Source organism: Rhineura floridana, chromosome 6, assembly GCF_030035675.1.
Source record: "Rhineura floridana isolate rRhiFlo1 chromosome 6, rRhiFlo1.hap2, whole genome shotgun sequence".
Lineage (NCBI taxonomy): Eukaryota > Metazoa > Chordata > Lepidosauria > Squamata > Rhineuridae > Rhineura > Rhineura floridana.
Genome location: NC_084485.1, coordinates 83,847,270 through 83,872,455, shown reverse-complemented (window position 1 = coordinate 83,872,455; position 25,186 = coordinate 83,847,270). Strand labels below are relative to the sequence as shown.

The following is a 25,186-nucleotide window of genomic DNA, read 5'->3' as shown; positions in this document are numbered from 1 at the left end:
CCTGACAGAGCTCCAGTGGCCTGAGTAGTTTAACAATCAGTCCCTCTTCTGGTGTCTGTAGCTCTGTGAGGGGAATAGGGTGTCTCCTAGCAACTCTCAGCACGCTTCTCACACTGAACTTCCCAGGATTCTTTGAGGGAAGCCATGACTGTTTAAAGTGGAATAGCTTTGGTTTAAATTTGGGTGGGAGACTACATGTGTCTGCTATAGAATAAAAAGATGGGGGATACTGTTAATAATGGTTTCCTTTTGGAAAGGAAAGGGACTTTCATGCTGCCATGCCCACCTACCCAATTTCCTTCCCTTCCTCCTCCTCCCCTCCCCTCCTTCCCCTTTCTCCTCCCTCTCTCCTCTCCCTCCCCCTTCCTCCTCTTCTTCCGTGCCTCCCCACTCCAGCCCTTCCTCCCAACCTCCCTCCCTCCCCCTTCTCCTCCTCCCCCATGGTCAAATTTGCCTGTACTAAGCATGATTGCAGGGGAGTAAATCACATTGAACTCAATAAGCATGCAAATGATCAATCTATTCTCAGAAAACTTGAACGGGATCACAATACTTCATGGATTAAAAGGCAAAGAAATTGACTAATAGGCAAAAAAAAAACCCCTCCTTGCAGTTTAAGAATATACATAAAGCCATTTCCATCAAACTTTAAAAAGCAGGGAAAATGGGCAGCTATAGTGAATGCACCATGGGAGCAGGGGACCTCACCTCTTCTCTGAGATGTTGTACTGCCCTACTAACTTATAAAAATGCAAACACAATTTAGGTTGGTCTTTCACAGTTCAATCCACTTACTGTGTAGTTTGGAAGAATTTGGTAACATGCCTCTTAGCATATGGTGAGTGGTGGCAACACCTGCAATCAGGACTGCATCTCCAAAGATAGAGAATTACATTTTTTGTATGTGTGTTGGTGTTCTTCTTACTTTGCATCTTCCCTGTGTTACTACTGTTTCTACAGAGAATCTAACCTAGAAAATTATATTTCTCTCATTATTCATCCTAGAAACCTCTGTCAAAATTTATTATTATTAATTTCAAAGCCTTTTTATTGGTCAATGTCATATGATGGTGAAGATAGCCTTTCATGTTGCAAACTGGAGGTTATGTTGAATTTCTGCTTTGGGTGCATTAACAGTTGAATCTGAAACTGCAGCTTGGATATGAAATTCAACTGATTACGAAATTCAACTGATGAACAACTTAATGAATCTAGCTTTTGGAAAAAACAAACTTGCCCTGCACAAGATGCATGTGTTAGCCTTCTATGCTTAAACTTAAGAAAGGGTGGGCATGGTCAATTAAAAACATAGAGCACACCTAGAAATTTACTAGAATACATTTTACCTCCCACAGTTTTATCTTGTGCAAACTGAGACGTTCCTCATGTCCACTGGAGACTATTCTGTAGAATAATCAGTGCCATTATTCCACAATTGTTTTTGTAGTTTTTTAGTGTAAATTATGCAAAGTGTTGGTGTATTTCACTAATTCACAGAAACAGAAGCAAAAGAAAATAATTTAACATAGGAAACTTCACTAAAATTGCAGAGTAAATAAAACATATTTAACATGAATATCTGAACTATATCAACTGTTTTAACATTGTTGCTTCTTCCCTGCTAAAACAAGATCAGCACAGCACATGTCTTGTTTCTGTTCTTTGGGCTGATTGCAGATGTTGCCAGCACTCACCATATGCGCAGAGGCACATGTTACTAAATTTTTCCAAGCTACACAGGGAGTGGATTGAACTGTGAAAGACCAACCCAAATTGTGTTTGCATTTTGACATTTGTAGGGCAGTACAATATCTCAGAGAGGAGGTCAGGTCTCCTGCTCCTCTGGTGCATTCAGAATAGCTGCCCAATTTCCCTGCTTTTTAAAGTTTGATATAAATATCTGTTCGCTATAGGTACGTTCTTAAACTGCAAGGTTTTTTGCCTATTAGTGAATGCACTCCAGGTTCTCAAAATGTTTCTTAAACTGACTGAGAAAATATATACTGATGCCCTCTTTTGTGTCCATTGCTTTTTAAAGTTTGATAGAAGTATCTGTTGGCTATACATACATTCTTAGTGAATATATTTGTGAATATATTCTCTCTCTGTGTGTGTAAGCACACATGTACATATTAACTGGGTTCTTGTTTATTTGCATACACAGAATGTGAAACTAGAATTAGGTAATTATTGAATTTAAACTTCCTATTTCTCTATAGCATGTGAAATGGCTGCTTCTTAATGTCATTTGAGAGACGTACTAAATATATGCTTTGTTCTACAATATCCTAGTGGTTTTCTCCCTCTTACTATAGCACAGGTATTAATAAAACCCTGTATGGTCTTATTTGAGAGATGAACAACCTTGGTTTAGTGCAGAGTGATTAGACTGGATGACCTCTAAGTACATCCAACACTACAAGTGTGTGATTACGTACCTTATGATATTAATCATAGGTTTCATGTGGAGATGCTGGGAAAGCATTGTCAATTTTCCTGTTGAGGATTTGAACACTGGTAAATCTTAAATGTTCCTTTTAGATTACTTTTGAAAGGGCCCATGGTGTGTGTACAGAGTATTGTTCTTTTGGATTTGAGTAGCATTCTCTTGGTGAACTGTTCCTAAGCTGTTTAGCCACATAGAATCATTTTACTGTGCTGTTGGGATGGCACAGAAGGCTGAGTCAGAGGTCAGAAGAGTTATCCATGCCTATTTGAACACAGTCTGAATCTTCTCGGCCACATGTTAGACATATGTTACTCATCAATAGGCTGTGGAACTCCATGACGCAAAGCAGACTGGAATGCAGAGTGAGCGAACACCCCTGCCCTGGTCGGAAATATACTGACAAATGTAAGGAAGCAGAATAGAGAAGAACTATTGCATGAAGCACTGCAAGAGTAACATGAGGCATGTGGCTGTTCCTTCCTGAAATGTTAAAAGGAACTCTGAATCCTTGAGAGACCCAAGATCTGTAGTACGAAACTCAGCCCAACTCTTTCTTCAGCTTCTTTTACTATCCCACAAATCACTAACTTTGTGCTATAGCATAGAATTCTTTATCTGGATACAAAGATCTACTCCACTTCCCCCCCCCCAACACACACATCCCTGTGGGATTTATTTTTTCAGCTACATGTGGGATGATTTTATTTTTATTTTGCAACCTACCATCGATTTGCCTTCTTCCAAGAAACCTTGGCCTGGTAGGGCGCTTGCTCAAACCCAATTGTAAATGCATGCAGTTAGAAAGAATATATGAAAATGATCTCATTGTTTTTAAAATTAGCTACATTTGGTATTGATTGAACTAACTGGAATTTCATAATGCCAAGTTGCTTCACTTACTGCACTGGCTGTTGTGGGAATATAGTGCATGGCCAACACTATTCATAGTGGAGCAGCTCAGCACGAGTAAGTTGAAAAGGCAAATTAAATATCAGCAGGAAACATGGTCAACAATTAGTGGATTGCTTGTGAGGTCCCTTAGGGCATTGTTTTTATTGATTATCTTTTTTTTCACCCCTTTTATTTGCAAAAATTCCATTGAATCCTCTTCTGAATGCTGTTCAGTTTGTCCCCAAACGTAATTGCTCTGGTGATTTTTATTATTATTTTGGTTGGTAGCATAGGAGAAAGAGCGAGAGGGCACAGATTTTTTTTTGTTAAGAAGTTGCCCTGACATGCCAAATAACTAGGGAAAGGAATAAGACAGTGAGACTCTACATCAGCTTTTTCCGTGTTTGGTGGCCACCATCTTCATGTCTTCTGGAACTTCCATAGTCAACAACTAAAAGATGAAAGTTATTTCTCTCCTGTAACTGAATACATTCCCTTTGTAACATGGAAGCCTTTTGAGGGAGCAAGAGACAAGACACTTCAAGAGTCTGGTTCTAGACTAGTTGGCTGGAAGTAGAAGTGTTAGAATAAACCAGCATTCCCACATAATAATAATATGCGTGTCAAAAAAGTATGTTTGTATTTATGAAGAAGGATTCCAGGAGGCAGGCAGAGATCACCTTAGAGTCTGTTCCACCTGGACTGGCCACTCCCCTAAGGCCTTCTGCCACCAATTGTCCTTTGAGAAGGATTTCAGAAGAGGGAGGCAGATGAGCACAGAAAACATCAACACTTGCTCAAGCCCACCTCAGACACAGCCCTTTCTACTGCCCTGTGGGAAGGATCCCAGGAGAGAGAGGGGGAAGCAGGCAAAAATCACTTTTGAGCCTGTTCCAGCTGGACTCTCCCCTCCCCCAGGGTCTTCTACCACCACTTGTCCTGTGGGAAGGATTCTGATCAATAAAATCATGACAATATTATATCTTGGTTACTCATAAGCCACCTTGGAAGAGTATGCACACTGAAATGTAAATAATTTTTTAAAATGCATAAATACTTTAAATAGGGGAGGCAGCTGTAAGTCAGAAAAGAGTAGGCAATTACGTGAGAAACAACAATTTATTGGGTATATTGGGACTATATATAAAATGTGCACACCATATGTGCTACAAATACTCATGAGGGAAATTTGGTGGGCACATGAAGGAGCTTGTTGGATCATGAATAGTTTCAACTATTACTGGCAAGTCATTACCTGTCATCTTTGGCTCCCTGTATGCACAATAGGATTATCTGTGTCATGTTTCATAAGGTGGCTGAGGATGAGCAGAAAGAAAAGGGAGGATAACAGAAAACTGAATATAATGTCAAAAAACCAAGAAAAAGAAAAGGAGCAAAGTCTCAAACTGGTGCTCCAAAAATAGGAATTGATTATAGCGAGTAAGATGCCCAACTAAATTATTTTTTGCAAGTGGAATAAAGGTAGTATAAAATTTACTGGCCACTGAAGCACGTATTGGGTTGAGAGAGTAAGGAAGAAAAATATGCTAAAACTGCTTATGTGCTGTAAAGTGCTGTAGAAGTTATTGATATAATAATCCAGAGACCATCAGATGCCTTGTGTTGCATGTGTTGTAGGGGTCAGTGATTTTAAAAGTGTTAGACATTGAACACCACACTCATTGGATAAGCTGTTTTTTTGCTATGGCCAAATAAACTGAACATTGTTGAAAATCTGTGAGCTCCCCACTTGAAACTCTGAGTCTTGGCCAGATAGAACAGTAATAGCACAATCCCAGGGTGCTATAAATTTCAGCTAGAACCTAGGTGGGAAAAAATGGAAATTTCTGTTTGCACTGTTATTAAAGCTATTTGTGCAGGATAGGCTTTTCAGCTAGCTTGACTATTTTCAGAGGGGCCCCATTTCTCAATTCTTGCAGTAGAATGGGCTAGGGCTGTGGCTGGAGAATTGCACCCAAAGAGCAGCCAGCCACAAGACAGAATGGCTGAGAACAGGACCTCTTCAGACTCCCTTTTTTTCCTGGAGCCTTTGCTTTTAAGAGTACTTGAAAAATATTGTTTGTCAGGTAGTGTATTGCTCTGTGCTTGGTTCATGTGTTAGCGTTTCAGTGAACACCTCTTTCCCAGGCCAAGCAGCTATTGATTTTTTTTAAGCTTTTCAGGAAGGAGAGTATGTGAGCACATATTTAGCTGCACCAGACGCTATTGAAAGAATAATGGATTCTTTCCACATTCAGCTTCATTCTTCTCCTAATGGCCAGACCACTGGAGCTGCGGTTGTGTCAAAATTATTTTTGTTTTCCAGACTTATTTTTGCTCACCCTCTCAACCCCAAGTGTACTTAATGGGAATGCTGAATGCTAGAATTTAAAATTTTATGTTGGGCACAGTGCTTCGACCTATTTATCAGTAGAGATTAATCTATGGGCTTTTCCATTATTTTTAGGGGTTTCCTCATTTTCTGTCTTCAGAGAAAGGCTAGTATTCTTTCATATGCTGTTCTTGTTTTCCTTCCACAGCCTCTAGTTGATATACCCATTCTTTAATAATAGAATCCTAGGATACAGCAATTATTCAAAGTACATTGATGTACGAAGGGATGCAATAGATGTTTTTGGAAGCTGGTGAGGATTCTTACAGTTATATGGCTCATGTTACTTAAAAAGAGGAAATGGAGAAGAAAAATGCAGGAAGCCATTAGTGCTTACAATTCTGCGTGAACTAAAGTAAGTGTGAGGAACCTGTGGCCTCCAGTTGTTGATAAGCTAAAACTCCCATCAGCCCCTGCCAGCATGGCCAGTTGTCAGGGTTGATGGGATTTCAAGTGCAGGTTGGTGAAAGCTAGGAAATTGTGGGTAATGGTGTGTGCTTAGCATGGTTGATCTTCCAACCCACGTTGGGATGCCTTAAATCAGGGGCAGAGAACTTATGGCCCTTCAGATGTTGTCGAACTACAGCTCCCATCATCCCGGCAATTGGCCATGCTTGCTTTGGCTGAGGGGAGTTCAACAACATCTAGAGGGCTAAAGGTTTCCCCACTCCTGCCTTAAATAGAGGGTAGCTCCAGATTGCTTGAGTTTGCTGAGACTAGAATGCTTGTGCATGTTCTGTCCTTTCTAGAATTGATAAAATTCTGAATAATTGTGGAGAACTGGATATTTTGGGTTCTTGTTAGAATTAAATGACAACTTCTATTGTTTTAAGAAAAATATGTTTTTAATCATCTGTGGTAACGGCTTATAGGAATCAGAAGAAAAATAGCAAATACTTTTAAACCTATTACAAAGCCTATTTTATTATTTTTGAGTCACAAAGATTTTTATATCTGGGTTTAATGATTCTACCAGTTCTGACTTGCCATCTACAACTTTCATTTTAAAAAATTAAGAAATAAAATTTGTCAGCTGAGTGGGAAGATAGAAGAAGAAAGCTAGGAAAAGCCCTCAAATGAGAAGTTTTGCCTTGTAATCGTGTTTCCTATGGCAGGTCCCTAACTTCACTCATTGCAAAGAATTGTTATGACCCTGTGAGATGGAGATGAAGGTACTGAGATAGTGTAATCTAATCCTTGGATAAAAGATTCTCTTCTGTTCTAAGGTATACAAATCATTTGCATTAATGTGATGCCTGTGGATATATTATTCAAGGTTTCTGAATAGAGCCATAATCTAGTAGAAAGAGTTATATGAATCTATGCTCAGTGACAAGGCCCTATTCTACAACCCTTCTCATCAAAGGGTGACTATTGTTCAGAAGTGTTAAAAAGGACTGTGCACGTGACTCTTGCAACCCCTTTCTGTGTTTTGGGGTAATTCATGAATTAGATGTGGGCTGGAGGGAGATGTGAATTTTCTACTTTGATAGTTGCCTTGGAAAGAGTATCTTGTTTTCCATGCTTTGTATAATGCCTGAAGTTATCCAGAGAGATAGCTGCAAAACAGAGACCACCCTCCGCCTTGTCTGTGTTCTCTCTCTTGGAGAGTTCTACTTCCATCTTCCTTTCAGTGGTGAATGGCAAAAGGTGGTTAAGCCCTTCCTCACTAACCATGAGCTGTAGCTGAACTCTCCAGGAGCCCAAGGTTCAGCTTAGAGGGTTATGTGAACTAACTCATACTTGATGTATGAGCTCTTTTATGGCTCTGTTTTTATCTTATCCCATATAACTGACTCTAGAACACTATTCAGGCATTCTCCTTCTCTATTAATCAAGATGCAAGAGGGAGAGCAAGAAAAAGTGTGCAACTGCCCCCATTACCCATCGCTTTTCATGAGTTGCAGGGATACTTCCCTTCTGTGGGAGGGAGCCTTTTCAGTTCATACAGACTCCTTGCATGATACAGAACCCCAGATTTTCTAGTGACAAATCTCACAAGAAGCCTACATAAGTGAAAAAAATCTTCCTGCTGCAGAAATTCTCTCTCCAACTCATGGAGAGAGGCAGCAGTGGGGACAGAGCTAGCACACTCATCCTCACTCTCCTTCCTTGCATATTGATTATACACAGAATATCTTAATAGGCCTTAGCTTATACAGTGCTGTGAGAAAGTATTTGCCCCCTGTCTGATTTTCTGCGTGGTTGCATATTTATCAGATCTTGAACCAAAACCTAGTATTAGAAAAAAGGGAACCTGAGTGAACAACAGTACAGAATTTTGATACTTATTTCATTTATTTATTAAAGAAAGTGAAGCAATACCCAATGCCCCCGTGTGAAAAAGTAATTGCCCCCCTAGTTAACTCAATCCAATGAAAGGGATTATTAGGGCCAGGTGTTTGAATACCTTGATAAACAGTCAGGCCTGATTTGGGCCAGCCCTGCCCAATATAAATCTGACTAACTTTGGCCATTGACAAAGCACGCAGGTGCCAAAGCCACATCATATCACAATCCAAAGAAATTCCTGAACACCTCCAGAAAACAGTTGTTGATGTTTATCAGTCTGGAAAGGGTTACAAAGCCATTTCTAAGGCTCTGGGGCTCCACCAAACCACAGTCAGAACCATATTGTCCAAATGGAGAAGGTTTGGGACAGCAGTGAATCTTCCCAGGAGTGGCCGTGCTGCCAAAATCCTTCCAAGAGCAAGGCATAAAATCATCCAGGAAGTCATAAAGGACCCTAGAACAACATCCAGGGATCTGCAGGCCTCTCTCGCCTTAGCCAAGTTCAGTGTTCATGACTCCACCATCAGCAAGGCAGAAACCACTGCTCACTTAAGAAGAACATGAGTGCTCGTCTCTAGTTTGCCAAAAAGCACTTGAATGATCCTCAAGAGTTGTGGAACAAAGTTCTATGAACAGATGAGTCAAAGATTAAACTTTTTGGGCAACATGGGCGCCATTATGTCTGATAAAAACCAAACACTGCATTCCACATGAAGAACCTCATACCAACGGTCAAGCATGGTGGTGGCAGTGTCATGGTTTGGGGATGCTTTGCTGCATCACGACCTGGACAACTTGCCATCATTGAAGGAACCATGAATTCTGCTTTGTATCAGAGAATTCTACAGGAGAATGTCAGGCCAACCGTCCATCAGCTGAAGCGCAGCTGGGTCATGCAACAAGACAATGATCCCAAACACACAATCAAGTCTACATCAGAATGACTGAAGAACAAGAAATTTAAAGTTTTGGAATGGCTAGTCAAAGTCCAGACCTAACTCCATTGAGATGTTGTGGCAGGATTTGAAAGGAGCAGTTCATCCTCGAAAACCCCCAGATGTCACCGGGTTAAAGCAGTTCTGCATGGTGGAGTGGGCCAAAATTCAACCACAGTGCTATGAGAGACTGATCAAGAACTACAGGAAGCTTTTGGTTGCAGTCCTTGCTGCTAAAGGTGGCGTAACCAGGTTTTGAGTCTAAGGGGGCAATTACTTTTTCACACAGGGGCATTGTATATCCATCTCACCCTCTTTAAGATGTCACTAACATTGATGTCTCAGTTCCTGAGATTTTTTTATTGTGCCAATAGATTAATGCTACCAAATATTATAACACTACTGCTACTTCAAGACTATATGTTACCTTTCAAAATATCCCAAGAAGCAGTTGCTACATCATTCCATATGCCATTTAAGCATTACAATTCCTGCTTAAAAACATGAATCTGCAGGCTTAGCTCTAGTAATCTGTGTTTATCAGTTCATCCAAAAATTAAACTTTTTTATTATCCAGTTAATTAGCATGGAACAATTATGTTCCATGCTAATGTTAATATGTTAATATAATTAGTGCAGTGTGTGTGTGTAATCTAGTGCAGTGAATGTGTGATCTGTTCTTGAACTAATCTTGCATGTTCTAAATATTCACCATAAAACTGGAAAGAGGCTGAATGACGAGCAAAAACACTGCCTACTAACCGCTTATGTTTGTCATATGCCTATCTGGCTCTTTATTTCATTGTATATGACTACACAGCAATTTTTAAAGGATTTTTTCCTGCATTTCTATAGGACCATAATATAAATGCCTTTTTGAATTGCTGCTAGATCATTGTTGTACATGCTTTGTATTTGATGTCTTCTCTAGAAGCCTTAATTTTCTCTCTTAAAGAACAGGGGGAAATTAGATAATCATGATGGCAGGTTCGCATGTTAGTGTTCTTGGTCTTTCATCTCTTGCACCACTTCTGTCCTCTGTTTTTCACTATTTATTAGCAGCTCAGGTCTCTGCTAAGTGGAAAGCTTCCTACAGCAAAAGTAAAGCCATTGAAAATTGAATTTCCATCTCTAGCTGCTGTGCATGTTTAGAATCCATCAGTCAGAACACAGGTTTTCATTCTTTATCAAAATGATCCTCCCTCTACCAGTTTTTTAAAAAAGTATTTTGGTCTTGCATCTTGTCCTGGCTTTCCTTTAGAAGATTGCTATTGAGTTTTTATTTTCTTAATCCGATTGTATAATGTCTGTGTCATCCCTGCAATATTTTTGCAGCTTTTCTTGTCCCTTACCTTGTCCAACTGCCTACTATTTTCCAGCCCTAGAGATGTCTTTCCCACTAGCCCTTGGTTAAATTAGCAGAAATGGTTTTAGGCACTCAGAGGACTTTAAAATACACAATTGTACCTTAAGCCTTAAACTTTCTTCCCTTCCCCCTGATTTATATCCTGCCCTTTCTCCCAGTAGGAGCCTAGGGTGGCAAACACTAAAAACAGTTTAACACATCATAAAAACAGACTTTAAACTATATTAAAACAAAACATATTAAAACAAAACATCTTTAAAAACATTCTTTAAAAGCTTTGAAACATCTATTTTTTAAAAAAGAAGGTTTAAAAACATATTAAAAAGCAATTCCAACACAGATGCAGACTGGGATAAGGTTTCTACTTAAAAGGCTTGTTGAAAGAGGAAGGTCTTCAGTAGGCGCTGAAAAGATAACAGAGATGGCGCCTGTCTAATATTTAAGGGGAGGGAATTTCAAAGGGTAGGTGCCACTCCACTAAAGGTCTGTTTCCTATGTTGTGCAGAGCAGACCTTCTGATAAGATGGTATCTGCAGGATGCCCTCACCTGCAGAGTGCAGTGATCAATTGGGTATATAAGGGATAAGACGGTCTTTCAGTATCTTGGTCCCAGGCTGTATAGGCCTTTGTAAACCAAAATTAGAACCCTCCCACTGAGCAGTCTCGCCGCCACATTTTGCACCAGATCCAAAGTGCCTTGCAAAGAATTCACAGTGGGCATCTGAAGGGTCTAAAACTCCATTTCCTGGAGCTGATGTCAACAGACCCCTGACAATACAGAAAAGCTCTACCAGACAGCTACTTGAGGATGTGATGGTGGCAGAGAAATGCGCCTTCTTCACTGCCTTCACCACTGCACAGTAGGCACAGTTACAATGTTTTACTCTTGCCCAATCAGCCTCACAGTACATCTTTCGCCACTTGCTCTGTAGCTGTTGTCCAGCCTGTTTCATTGCCCTTAGCTCACTGGTGTTCCAAGGTGCAAATAGGGCTCTGCAATGCCAGAGAAGGGCACTGACGGGCAACCATGTCATGCCCCGACACTCCTCGCTGTTCCACAGTGTGACAAGAACTTCAACAGGTTCACCTGCTCTATCTGCTGGGCACTCCCCCAAGGCACTCAGGAATCCTATGGATTCCATTAGTCTCCAGGGGCGGACCATCTTAATCTGTCCATCACTCCTTCAGGGAAGGATCGGAGCCATAAGTCTAAATTTCACCAGGAAATGCTCTGACCATGACAATGGGGTGACATCCATACCCCCTATCTCCAGACCACCCCTTCCTTCATCTGGAGCAAGTACCAAGTCGAGGGTGTGCCCTGCCCTATGCGTCGGGCTGGTGACAACTTGAGACAGCCCCATGGTCGTCATGAAGGCCATGAAATCCTGAGCTGGAACACTAGAGGCAGCCTCAGCAGAGACATTGAAATCAGCCAGGACTATCATTCTCTGCTCCTCCAATACCACAGCCGAGATGGCCTCTGCCAGCTCGGTCAGCGAAGCTGCCGGGCAGCAGGATGGATGGTACACCAGCAGCAACCCTAGTTTACTGTCTCCTTGGCCCAACAGCAGGTGCAGGCCCTCACAGCCAGCTCCAAGACAGAGTGGTTTCCTCGTGACAGAGATGGAAGTTTTGTAGACTACAGCAACTCCTCCCCCCCCCGTCCCTGCAGCCTGTGGTGGTGTTGCACTGAGTATCCAGGTGGGCAAAGCTGGCCAGATCAATGCCTTCCAGCTCACCTACCCAGGTCTTGGTAATGGACACAAAATAGGCACCTTCATCCATGATCAAATCATGGATAAGCGTGGTCTTATTGTGTACCAATCTGGCATTAAACAACAGCACACACAGGCCAATGGGCATTTAGGGCCTTGTTGCTTTTAAAGTTGAGTTTCCATGTTTTATGGGAATCTCATTTTTATCAGTAAGTTTTGTAGATGCTCAAGTTTAGTTTCTTTGTGCTCGATCAAACAGAAAGGGGAAATGGACAATCTAGGGGGTAATTAAGAGGCCTGAATATTGTCCTATTAATATTTGTCATGTTCTGATATGTTTAATTCTAGATTTAGCATCAAAACGTTGATGATCCATACTTCTTTGAACTCCGTGGGGCAATAGTCTTTTAATTTTGTTGCTGCCTATATTTGTTTTAACACAGAAGGTTGTCCTGTTTGCCAGGAATAGAGTTGCAGTGCTGCAGGGTTTGTACTTCCAGAAATTCTTTCATGACTTTAATTTGTATTTGGTTGTTGGCAGGTTTGCAAGATTTATGTGATCTGATTGACTGACTGGGTAATTTTTTAAATTAAATGTAGTTTGAACTCACTTAAAACATGTTGCATTTCCTTGTAAAGGAGTTTGAAATAAGTTTTGAAGTATCTTCCCCACACTTGGTCATCTTTAAGTAGTTGAGCAAGCAGTTAACATTTATGACTCCATTTTAATAAATGTGTTGGAGGTCTTAACACAAACAAAATGTGCTATTCAGGCTAATTAAATCAATACTACCATGTAGGAACTTGCAGTTTCTGGAATTGCTCTCTTAAAGCTCAGATATAAACAAAAACCTCGCTATTTTGGTGATGTACTACCCTGAATGAGGGAGGTGTTTCCTGCTTTATGCTGCTAGTGGAATGCATATGGGATTTTGTTGTTGTTGAAAAGTGACTTGCAGCTGTATTGGATTTGAGCAGAGCTGTGTGGGGTGGCAATATATGAAAATTCCAAATTCTCCAGCACGTTGTTTCCAGTTTACAAGGGAAGAGAAGAAGCTTCATTTCAAACGGTTTCTTCAGTGTCTATAGTTGCCATACTTGACTGAAACATCTGATTTAACGAATGAATTCAATAGAGGGATACTATGGTATTGGCCCAGAAATCAATTATAAATTATTCCAGATTCTCTGAACAAAAGATAAAAAGTTAACAATATGACCACAGACAGCCCAAAGTTCCTTGTGTGCTCAGTGAAGTCTCCTGTCCCATGTGGAAGCAACGTTCAGGGCTGCTTCTTCTACTGCAATAAATGAGAAGCCTTTTTTATTTGAACTTTTAATAAGTATAAAGGGATTACTGACTAACCGCACAATCCTATGCATGTCTACTCAGAAGTAAGTCTCACTGTGTTTAATAGGATTTACTTGCAGGGAAATACATATAAGATTGCACTCTAAGGCTTCAATCCTGTGTACGCTTACCTGGGACTAAGGCTTGTATCTTACGAAATCATTACATGAGCAAAACAACTTCTGCTTGTGCAATGGAGCTACCCTTCCTTGTCCTCCCCCGGTGTGCTCCCTGCACTCCTTAAAATCTATTTTGCTGATTCCCCCAACCTTCTGGGGCAGATTGGGGAGGTGCAGGGAAGCATGGGTGGGGGACGGAGGAAGGGAGAGAGGGGAAGTTAAGTTCTGTTGCACGAACAGAAGTTGTTCTACTAATGCAATGACTTCATTGTATTTAACCCTAAACCTCACTGAACACTGAACACGTGGGACTTCTGAGAAGACACAGAGCTATAGTCAACTAAAACATTGCACTAACACAAGGACTAGCACAATGGGATTTTTCCCAATGTGCCCCATGTCCCCCCCAAATCTGGTCTGAAAGGTTGAAGGAACCCCCAAAACAGATTTAGAGGGTGCGCAGAGGGAGAAGAGGGGGAATTTGTTTTGTTATGCAAGGAGAAATCCTTGTGCTGATGGAACAATCTGCTTAATGCTATGTTGAATACAACCCATACGTAGGATTCTGCTGCTGCATTGTGTAATCCTAGTGTCTGAAGTCAATGTCAAACTGTCTGATTCCAATTTCTTTACAGTACATTTTTTCACTTTACATGTAAAAGACAGGACTGAATATGAAGCACTATGCAGTATTGTACTTTGCTGTGTTTTCCTATGCTTGTTGACCATTTCAAAAGCCAGTAGCAAAGAAGCTTATTGAAATATCTGATTTCCTTAACTTGTGTTGGCAAACAAACAGAATTTAAATGTAATTCTTTTTTAAAAAACAACTTATATGCTTCAAGCTATTTATAGTGCAATGCCTAATAGAAGAGAATATTGTAGCTGGCCTTAGTTTTACAGAGAGCTGAACTTTGTGTGTGAGGCATCCAGGGAAATGTATTACTCTGTAATAATAGCATTTGCAGGTCAAGCAGAATTTAAAGTGATGATGCAGGTTATCAGCAACAAAAAACCTAGGTTTCACATGTCTGTATCCTGCATCTCATGGTCTGTAGTCTATGTCATATTTATTTATTTATTATTTATTTATTTCGTTTCATTTCTAGACCGCCCATAGCTAGTAGCTCTCTGGGCGGTGTACAAAACTGGATTAAAATACAATAATATAATAAAATCAATAACACATAGAAGCAAGTTAACTAACAAAATTAAACGTAAAAACATTAAAATGCCTGGGAATATAGCCAGGTCTTAACCTGGCGCCTAAAAGAAAGTACCGTAGGCGCCAGGCGTATCTCCTCAGGTAAGCTGTTCCAGAGTTCGGGGGCCACCACAGAAAAGGCCCTAGATCTAACAACAGTCCTCCGGGCTTCCTGATGAGTTGGTACCCGGAGGAGGGCCTTAGATACTGAACGAAGTGAACGGGTAGGTTCATAGCGGGAGAGGCGTTCCACAAGGTATTGCGGTCCCACACCATATAAGGCTTTATAGGTCAAAACCAGCACCTTGACTCTAGCTCGGAAACAGATGGGTAGCCAGTGCAAGTGGGCCAGGACAGGTGTTATATGCGCAGACCGATAGGTCCTCGTCAACAACCTGGCTGCCGCATTATACAGTATTCTCTGCAGGGTTGTGATTTTGATCCCAGACTGGGTTTTGGTTCACTCTTGGGAGGCATTTATTAATTTATTTTATAAGATTATTTATAAATTGCCAACTCATAACAAACACAAGATGTACAATAAAATAATTAAAACATCATAAAACCATAAAATTATAAAATACAGAACAAACAACACTGAATCAAATTAATTCTTTAAAAATCCTTGGTGAAACAAATCTATTTTCAGCAGGTGATGAAATAAGAGGCTTGAAGGTGCCTGTCTAATTTCAATAGGAACAGTGTTTCAAATTAGTGGTGCCACTAATGGGATCACTGTGGGACAGTCAGTAGCTCTTAATCAAATGATTATAGTGATCTGGCCTGTGTATAAGGGACAAGGCGGTCCTTCAGGTAACTGGGTCCTCAGCTGTTTAGGGCTTTATACATTAACAGTAATAACTTGAACCTAGCCCAGTAGTGTATTTACCCTCGGTAGTCAAATATTTAAATTACTTAGCCACTGAAACAAGAATATTTTTAGAGGCTAGTTTGGATGATCAGTCATTCGCTATACAGAGGGGAAAGTTATCAGGAAGAAATTTCTTGATGCTACATTTTTCAAAGAACTGCATCTAATTATATCTAAAATTATACTCCTGTTAGTCCTGATTAGACTCTGCCTTACTGTATGTGGAAAATCAGCTGTCTTCTGCCAGCTCATATAGGCCACTGAGAAAATATTTCAGCTTTTAAAAATTGCTTTGCAATCCCTAGCATCTCCAGGTAGGACTAGGAGTGAACCCAGTCTGGAATCCTGACAGTGTAGACAGTACTGAGTTAGATGGACCAGTGGTCTGACTCAGTATAAGGCAGCTTCCTATGTTCCTATGTATAGTGTCCTCAACCTTTTCTTAAAGGATCCGCATTGCCAGGAAGTAAGCATCTAGTGAGGCCTTCAAATAATCACATTATGGTTGGGATCTACAGCAGGCTTTCAAAAGACAGAAAATATTGGATCTATACACAGATGTAGGTCAAGGATTAGGAGGAGGATTCTAACTAATAGGAGTGGAAGCCTGCTTTTCTAGAACAGTTGTGGGAACAAATGGCTTTTATTATTTTCAAAACTGAACTAATTTCCTTGAAGTCAGGCTGGCAAGTAATTTTGTGTTTCTCGAACCTCTTTTTTTAAAAACCTGTATTTCTTTAGTTAGACAAAGAAATCAAACAAGAAATCATTAAATTTAAATTTGTGGTTTTGGCTGAATTCCCTGGGGATTCTATGAGCACTTTAGGGACTCACTGCTTCAACATTTCCTATTGCTTTTTAATAGTATTTTTATTGGGAGTCCTATCTCAGATGTTATTCCTAAACCATCACAGTTACACCATCATAGTATCCCATTGCCCTTCTATACCAAAACACTAAGATTTTTGTGTTAGTTCCTGCTGATTAATTAAATGCTATACCATCCTGTGTTTTTTTTAAGGGTCAGATGGTACATATCCTGAATAGACAGCTTTCAGATGCCATTCATACACTTCTAAATGTAATTCACTAGAGCAACGCAACTAAAATTCCAATTACAATCCCATAGCTCGATGCCTACTAAGCCTTTGATTAATTAGAATTGCTCTGTTTTGAAAAATGGTTATGAGTACAAGTTTTATGCATGTGGTAACTGAGTTACAACAGTCCTTTACAGCTACTATATGCCTCAGTGTATATGATTCCCTTTTCAAAGATCTACTCAGGGGCACCAAGAAGGATTGCCTATACTCTCCCCTCCATTTGTTTGCCTTCTCAGTGGAGCCTTTAGCAAATGCAATTCATATCCATCCTGCAGTTAAAAAAATGGAAATTCATGGTCAAGCACAAATTTATTAGCAGGTAATGTTGATTTTGTTTTATCCCATCATAAGGTGACAATTCCGGAGCTTTAAAAATGATTAAATGAATATAGAGAAACTGCTAACTTAAAAACTACCTATGACAAATCAGGTACTTTTGGCTAAATATCACACAAACTGAGCAAACTAATCAATAGCAGACATTCTATGCAGTAAAATACTGGATATTACCATCCTAAGGCTTTCCAGAAACTTAACTTTAGAGGATAAATAAGAGAATCAAAAAGCTTTGAGACAATGGGCACATGAAGCTTGACATGGCTTGACAAAAGTGCTGCTATTAAAATGAGGCATCTGAAATTTAGCTTTAAAAATGCTCTCACTTGTAATGTCTTCTTAAAAAAAGATGCAGCAAACCCTAATTTAAAAATGTATTCACTTGGGGGGGGAATCTTATAAATAGTATATAGAAATAACGAACAAGGTGGCCTCATCATAATTTAAAATTCTGCTACAGCTCTTATCAACTTAGTTTCTCCATTTAATGCAACATAGAGGGAAAAAAATTAAAGAGAGAAGGAAAGTAAAAGCAAAAGGAGATAGAACCTAAATGCAACAATACAGCAACTAGGACATAGAGACAAAGAGAACTGTTACAATAGTTATTGTATCGAAATAGAAGAGGACAATGAAAAGGGAAGAACAAGAGCCCTATTCTAAAAGATTAGAGAAATGAAAGGGAAATTCAAACCAAGAGTAGGGATGTTGAATAATCAACAGGGGAACACACTGACTGACCGAGATGAAATAAAAGGAAGATGGAAGCAATACACTGAAAAACTCTACAAAAGAGATGCCAGGATGACAGATTCATTCACGGAGGAACCGTATGATGAAGAAGCAGAAATTTTAGAATGTGAGGTGAAAGCTGCTCTTAAAATACTTGGAAGAAACAAATCACCAGGAACAGATGGCATACCAATAGTTGCTATAAGCTACTGAGACTGAATCTGTCCAAATTTTGACAAAAATCTGTCAACAAATATGGAAAACTAAACAATGGCCCACAGACTGGAAGTGTTCGATATACATCCCAATTCCAAAGAAAGGAGATCCCAGGGAATGCAGTAATTATCAAACTATTCCCTTAATATCCCATGCAAGTAAACTAATGCTCAAGATTCTACAACAAAGGCTCTTAGCATATATGGAGTAAGAAATGCCAGACGTCCAAGCTGGATTTAGAAAGGGAAGAGGTACCAGAGATCATATCACAAACATACGTTGGATAATGGAACAGACCAAGGAATTTCATAAGAAAATCACCCTGTGCTTTATAGACTACAACAAAGCCTTTGATTCTGCAGATCATGAAAAACTATGGAATGTTTTAAAAGAAATGGGGGTGCCACAGCATCTGATTGTCCTGATGCGCAACCTATACTCTGGACAAGAGGCTACTATAAGGACAGAATATGGAAAAATCAATTGGTTCCCCATCGGAAAGGGTGTGAGATAGGGGTGTATTTTATCACCCTATTTGTTTAATGTATACGCAGAACATATCATACGGAAAGCAGGATTGGACCAAGATGAAGGAGGTGTGAAAATTGGAGGGAGAAATATGAATAATTTAAGATATGCAGACGATAGCATACTACTAGCAGAAACCAGCAATGATTTGAAACGAATGCTGATGAAAGTTAAAGAGGAAAGCACAAAAGTAGGACTATAGCTGAACGTCAAAAAGACTTTAAAGACTAAATTACTTTAATGACAACTGCAGATTTATGTAACTTTAAAGTTGACAATGAGGACATTGAACTTGTCAAGGATTATCAATACCTCGGCACAGTCATTAACCAAAATAGAGACAATAGTCAAGAAATCAGAAGAAAGCTAGGACTGGGGAGGGCAGCTATGAGATAACTAGAAAAGGTCCTCAAATGCAAAGATGTATCACTGACCACTAAAGTCAGGATCATTCAGACCATGGTATTTCCGATCTCTATGTATAGATGTGAAATTTGGACAGTGAAAAAAGCGGATAAGAGAAGAATCAACTCATTTGAAATGTGGTGTTGGAGGAGAGCTTTGTGCATACCATGGACTGCAAAAAAGACAAATAATTGGGTGTTAGAACAAATTAAACCAGAACTCTCACTAGAAGTTAAAATGATGAAACTGAGGTTATCATATTTTGGACACATAATGAGAAGACACGATTCATTAGAAAAGACAATAATACTGGGGAAAACGGCAGGGAGTAGAAAAAGAGGAAGATCAAACAAGAGATGGATTGATTCCATAAAGGAAGCTACAGACCTGAACTTAGATGCTGCTGGAGGTCGCTGATTCATAGGGTCGCCATAAGTTGTAATCGACTTGAAGGCACATAACAACGACTTCAACCCTTTGCATAATTTCCTGGAAGTATGTTCTACTGAATTCAGTTGTGTTTACTTCTGACTATAGGTTATTAACTAATAGTCAAAAAACCTTGTGGTTTAAGTACGTACCTATAGCCCACAGATATTTCTATCAAATTTTAAAAAGCAGGGAAATTGGGCAGCTATAGTGAATGCACCAGAGGAGCAGGAGACCTGACCTCCTCTCTGAGATATTGGACTGCCCTACAAATTGATCAAAATGCAAACACAATTTGGGTTGGTCTTTCACTATAGCACAGTGGGGAGGAGAGCCTGGCTGGGAGTCCAGAGTCTGTGAGTTCAAATCCCCGCTCGTGTCTCCTGGGTATAAAGGGCCAGCTAAAGATCACCCCCAAAGTGAGTGGCTCAGGGGTTACGTGCCCTGCCACCTGTGCAGCCGTGGGCAAGCTGCATAATCCCGAGGAGCCCAGTTGCCCCCCAGCTGGCAGTTGCGGACAAGGAAGGGGCTGGCTTGTGCAGCTGTGGCAAGCTGAGCAGGCCCTAGCCAGCTGGGGAGGACTAGCCTCAGAGGAAGGCAATGGTAAACCCCCTCTGAATACTGCTTACTATGAAAACCTTATTCATAGGGTAGCCATAAGTCAGGATCGACTTGAAGGCAGTCCACTTCACTTCACTTCACAGTCCAATCCACTTCCTGTGTAGCTTGGAAGAATTTGGTAACATGTGCCTCTGAGCATATGGTGAGTGGTGGCAACATCTGCAATCAGTCCAAATAATAGAAACGACATGTGCTGTGCTGATCTTGTTTTAGCAGGGAGGAGAAGCAATAATATTAAGATACAGTTGATATAGGTCAGATAGTCACTTTAAATATGTTTTATTTACTTTGCAATTTTAGTGAAGTTTCCTATAGTATATCATTTTCTTGTGCTTCTGTTTCTGTGAATATTTGAAGCATTTTGAGTTCAATGGGATTTACATCTGTGCAATCATGTTTAGGATAGGTGAAACTGACCTGAGGGAGGGGCAGGGAGGGGAGGAGATTGGGTGGGTTCGCACTGGGCAGAGGGGAAGCCCCTTTCCAAAAGGAAAACATTGTGAACAGTATCATTGCTTTTCAGCGTTTCCCCCATCTTTTTATTCTACAGCAGGCACATGTAGCCTCCCACCCAAATTTAAACCAAAGCTGTCCCTGGCCACATCCACACCAGGCCTTTATTTCACTTTAGACAGTCATGGCTTCTCCCAAAGAATCCTGGGAAGTGTAGTTAGTGAAGGGTGCTGAGAGCTGCTAGGAGACACCTTGTTCCCCTCACAGAGCTTCAGGCAGAGTGGCTGACTGTTAAACCATTCTGTCCACTGGAGCTCTGTCAGGGGAGTAGGAGTCTCCTGTCAGCACCCTTCACAAACACTTCCTAGGATTCTTTGGGGAAGCCCATGACTGTCTGAAGTGAAATAAAGGTCTGGTGTGGGTGTGGCCCCCTGATTAGCGAAGGCAAGCAGCTGGGAGCCTGGCTTTTAGAACACTGACCGTTGGTTCTTACTGAGCATGCCTGATGCTATCATTCAGTTCAAGGTAAAATTTCTTAATTAAAAGTCAGCCAGGCATTTTTTAAACTTTTAAACTGCAGAATATGAAGGTCAGAGTATGGGGCAAGGTCAATAATAGGATTACAGGTACTCTGTGGACATGGCTGATTTTTAATAAATTTCAACACATTGTGAGAACTCTGACAGAAAAAAGTCCAAGTCACTAGAAGCTAAAATGATGAAACTGTTATCTTACTTTGGACACATAATGAGAAGACATGATTCACTAGAAAAGACAATAATGCTGGGGAAAACAGAAGGGACTAGAAAAAGAGGAAGACCAAACAAGATATGGATTGATTCAATAAAGAAAGCCACAGACCTGAACATATAAGAGCTGAACAAGGTGGTTCATGACAGATGCTCTTGGAGGTCACTGATCCATAGGGTTGCCATAAATTGTAATCAACTTGAAGGCACATAACAACAACAACCTAGAAAATATAAAGCATATGCAAATCCCTCCTGAAGAAGATCCATTGTTTCTGCTGAAAACAACAGAGTCACGTGGCATCTTAAAAGGCTAACAGCTTTATTATGGTCTAAGCTTTTGTGGGCTAGAGCCCACAGCATGTATGGAATAAGGTCAATGGCAAACTGGATCAGCAGGTGTATGTTTGTATGACACATTCTATTCATGGAAGCCATCACCATTCACCTCTCTACTAATTCTGTAGCAAAGATTTGGGAACACAGATGTCTCTTGTAAACTTTTACCACTGAGTGATTTTTAAGTGGAGCTGTTAAAATGGCTGTAGAATGTAGAGCTGAGTAGCTAAACTCTCTTTTATTCCCTTTCCAGACATTCTAAAATACACATTAGGACGGGATTGATGGATGCTCATCTGTACTGCTTGAAGAAATGTGTGGTGGACTTCCTTGTAGAAAACAGGTAAGGAAAGGGGTCTAATCCTAATATGTGCATTTTAAAGTGCTTTAATAATCACATTGGAAATGATGTGCAGTGCATTGTGTGATTTCTCCTCCCTGTTCTGCTCAAGGACTCTCCCACTGTTGGAAGGGAGGCAAAGGGAAGATACTTTTATGATCCCCAACAACACTTAAGTACTATGGTTGAGTGTGTGCTCATTCCTGCTGTACCCCAGTTCCCAAAGCCATCTTCTGTAGGGGAGTTCTGTCCTTTAAAATACAAACAACCCTTCAGCTGTACCAGTTTTAGTAGTTGCAGTGTTTCTTACCCTACCTCCATTCCTCCAGTTAATCTCTTCCAATGCCTATGCTAACTCTGATGCAGTGCCAACATTGGATACAACTCCATTTAAAACTATGTCTATGTTTCACCCTTGCACACCATTAGTAGAAGAGAGGTTCAAAAGCACTTCAAGTGAGGTACAGCATTTGACAATCTCGCTTGCAGCCCTTACCGTGATGGGAGGTAAACAAGTCAGAAACCTTCCTCCCAGTACTGGCGTTACAAAAGGGAGGGATGATTCCAGCCCCAAAGATGGATGGAAGGCTGCAATTTGCCTTAGCTCTGTGCTTCCTGGATGCCAACAGAGAGCCAAAAGAAACTTCTGCCTCCCTGTTGGCTTGTCTCTGTGCCTGTGTCTCAGGTGGATGGAGCTCCAGCTGCATGGCAAATGCAGAGGCAGGGAAGGCCCGCGGGACTCCACAGCCACTTTCCATCCCCAAGCAGAGGGGAGCAGCAGAGGTGCTTCTGTTTGTCCTTAACCTTGTACTGTGTTTCAAAGATGCAGCTGATGTCAGGGACACTTCTTGGCAATGACCATTGGTCACCACGTCCACTCAAAATCTGTTGACCCCTAATGCCACATGTGATCTCAGTCCAACAGAAGAAGCTCCAGTGCTCAGTTGGAGTTTTGCTGAGAGGTAACCACAAGACTCTGGTCTCTGAACATACCAGATGAGAGGCAAGTTTGTTCAACATGAATGCTAGATGGTTAACTCTAAGTGACAAGACCAAAGCAAGCTGTTTATACACTTAAAATTAAATCCAAACCCTCAAACATGCATTTTTATGTGACTGGTAACTTCCTACCCAAAAGCAGTAGCAATAGACGAAGATTATACCGCACTGAACCAATAAACTTGCTGCTTTCTTAGACGTAACTTAATATGTGCCTGCTTTCTCTTAATTCACATCTATTGGGGCTTCTTTGTCGACTAGCAAAAAGAACATTTTTCCATTCCTTTTGTGTGTGTCTTCTATATATTATAGCGTTTTGTCCATCTGCAAATCCCATACCTCCCTGGATAACCTTGCACATCTTTGATACATCCTCTATTCCTTAACTTGTGGTGTTTCTACTATGAAACGGAGACCACCCAGTGAGAGGAAGCAGAACAGCCATTTATGGAAGAAAAGAGCAATCCTGGCTATAACATGTTTTGTAGGAGAAAAAAGTCAGTCTATTTGCTATAAAATCAGGAACAACCTATAGTTGAGTCTAAGGACTTAGCCTTTAGTGCAACCTGCTATAGTCACTACTGTAAGTGAAACATGCTGTATTCTTCAGTGTCTCTCATCTTTTTGAAAAGGAAGCCAAAGGTGATACAACTGTATTTATTAATCAGAAAAGCTGACATTAGTGGGTTGGAATGAAAATCAGTACAATTTACTGCCAAGTGAACAGCTGAGATAATTTGCTAAAACTTAACCTCTTCATGAAAAAGAATTCAGGTCATCTTCAGAAAAAGCATCTACATGCTGGATGTTCCCTTCAGTACAACACGCTTGCATGGCAAGAAGAGTTATCTCCCGTTCATCTACACACCATCAGTGCCGGGCTGCTTTTGTTGTTCTCTCTTGACAAGTGACTGCCATCCAGTTGCTCCAATCACAGCTGTGGGAAAGCTAGAAATCCACAAGGGGGCCATAGGAAAAAGAATTAATTTACACTCTGCTCTTTTGCTAATATGAGTTAATTAGGGAATGTGAAGGAAAGTGACCAACTCATGAGAGATAAATCAGAAGAGAGAACAATGTGGTTCTCAACATTTTTAAGCTTTTAAGGGTCATAGTTACATGAGCAACTTAGCATCCCTTTGTTTTATTATTTTTACTGAAATTCAATTAGAAGTCAGTAATATTACAACAATAACACAAAGAAGAAATTCACAAGGAAGCACAAATTCTGGTGACTAGAAAAGAGGTGTACATAGGTATGAAGGACCAACATATGCATTTCAATTCTTACTTTAAGTCAAGGGGTCTTTCCAAAATGAATGGGCAATGGGGAAGAAGGGCAGACTTCAGAGGCCCCTTGATTTTTCTAGGACATGAGTAGCCAACGTGATTCTGGGACTTAGACAAGGAGAGGGTGAGCAGCCCTCAGGCATAGATCAGATTGTTTTTGCGCAGGCAAGGTATCAGTATGACCAGGAAACTTCTGTAGTCTTTCCTGATCAGAGAGCTGACGGGCTGCTTGAGTGGGAAGACCTAGGAACCGGGTCCTAGGAACACTTCACAACTGAAGGAACCGTCTGACATGCAGCCCTGGTGGGTCACTTCATGGGGCAGCAGTACACAGATCAACTGGATGAGGTGTAGCAAGTTGAAACTTAATTCAAATAAAAGAGAAGTACAGTTGGTAGGTAAACTGTATGTCTAAGGAGTTTACAGCTACTTCTGGGTGGGTTTGTGCTCCCCCTGAAATCACAGGTGTGTAGTTGGAGGTGTTCTTCAATTCATTGCTCCTCTTTGGTGTACAGGTGGTGTTGGTGACAAAAGCTTTTTTTTTTTTAGCTTCAGTTGGTACACCAACTACAGCACTTCATGAAAAAGGCAGATTTTGCTACGGTCATTCATGCTCTAGTGACTTCTAGATTAAACTACTGTAATATGCCCCAGGTAGTGCTGACTTTGAAAGGTTCAATTAGACCAAAATACTGCACCCAGGATGCTAGCAGAAACTAGGCAATCTTATCATGCTGGATCTACATGATTTTCACTGCTTGGCAATTAGTTTATGGGCTTAATTCAAGGTGCTAGATCTTAAATGTTGCAGTCCTTAATAGCTTGGAAGCTGGGTACTTTGGGCACTGTCTTCTACCATATGTTCTTTTCTGCACACTCTGATTGTCATCCAAGCACCTGCTCCAAACCCCTTAATCCCAGGAGGTCAGGCTGGTGTCAACTAGGTGTAGAGCCTTTTCTGTTGTGGCACCTACCCTAAGGAATGCCTTGCCATCAGGCCCCATTGCTATACCGATTCAGGTGGTTGACTAAGACTTAGCTTTTTTAAAAGACCTTTG

The 25,186-nt window shown here is 40.6% G+C and overlaps 1 protein-coding gene across 6 annotated transcripts in view; it reads left to right on the top strand.

Moving 5' to 3' along the window:
• Positions 1 to 25,186, top strand: part of EIF2B3 (eukaryotic translation initiation factor 2B subunit gamma) — a 147,291-nt gene that overhangs the window by 46,613 nt on the left and 75,492 nt on the right. For all 6 annotated transcript variants that reach the window (XR_009763524.1, XM_061632820.1, XM_061632818.1 and 3 more), the window contains exon 6: positions 21,753 to 21,842. Coding sequence is in view for 5 of the 6 variants with exons in the window: in XM_061632820.1 (XP_061488804.1) it covers positions 21,753 to 21,842 (90 nt within the window). In the remaining variant the exon portion in view is untranslated. The remainder of the gene's footprint in view (positions 1 to 21,752; positions 21,843 to 25,186) is intronic.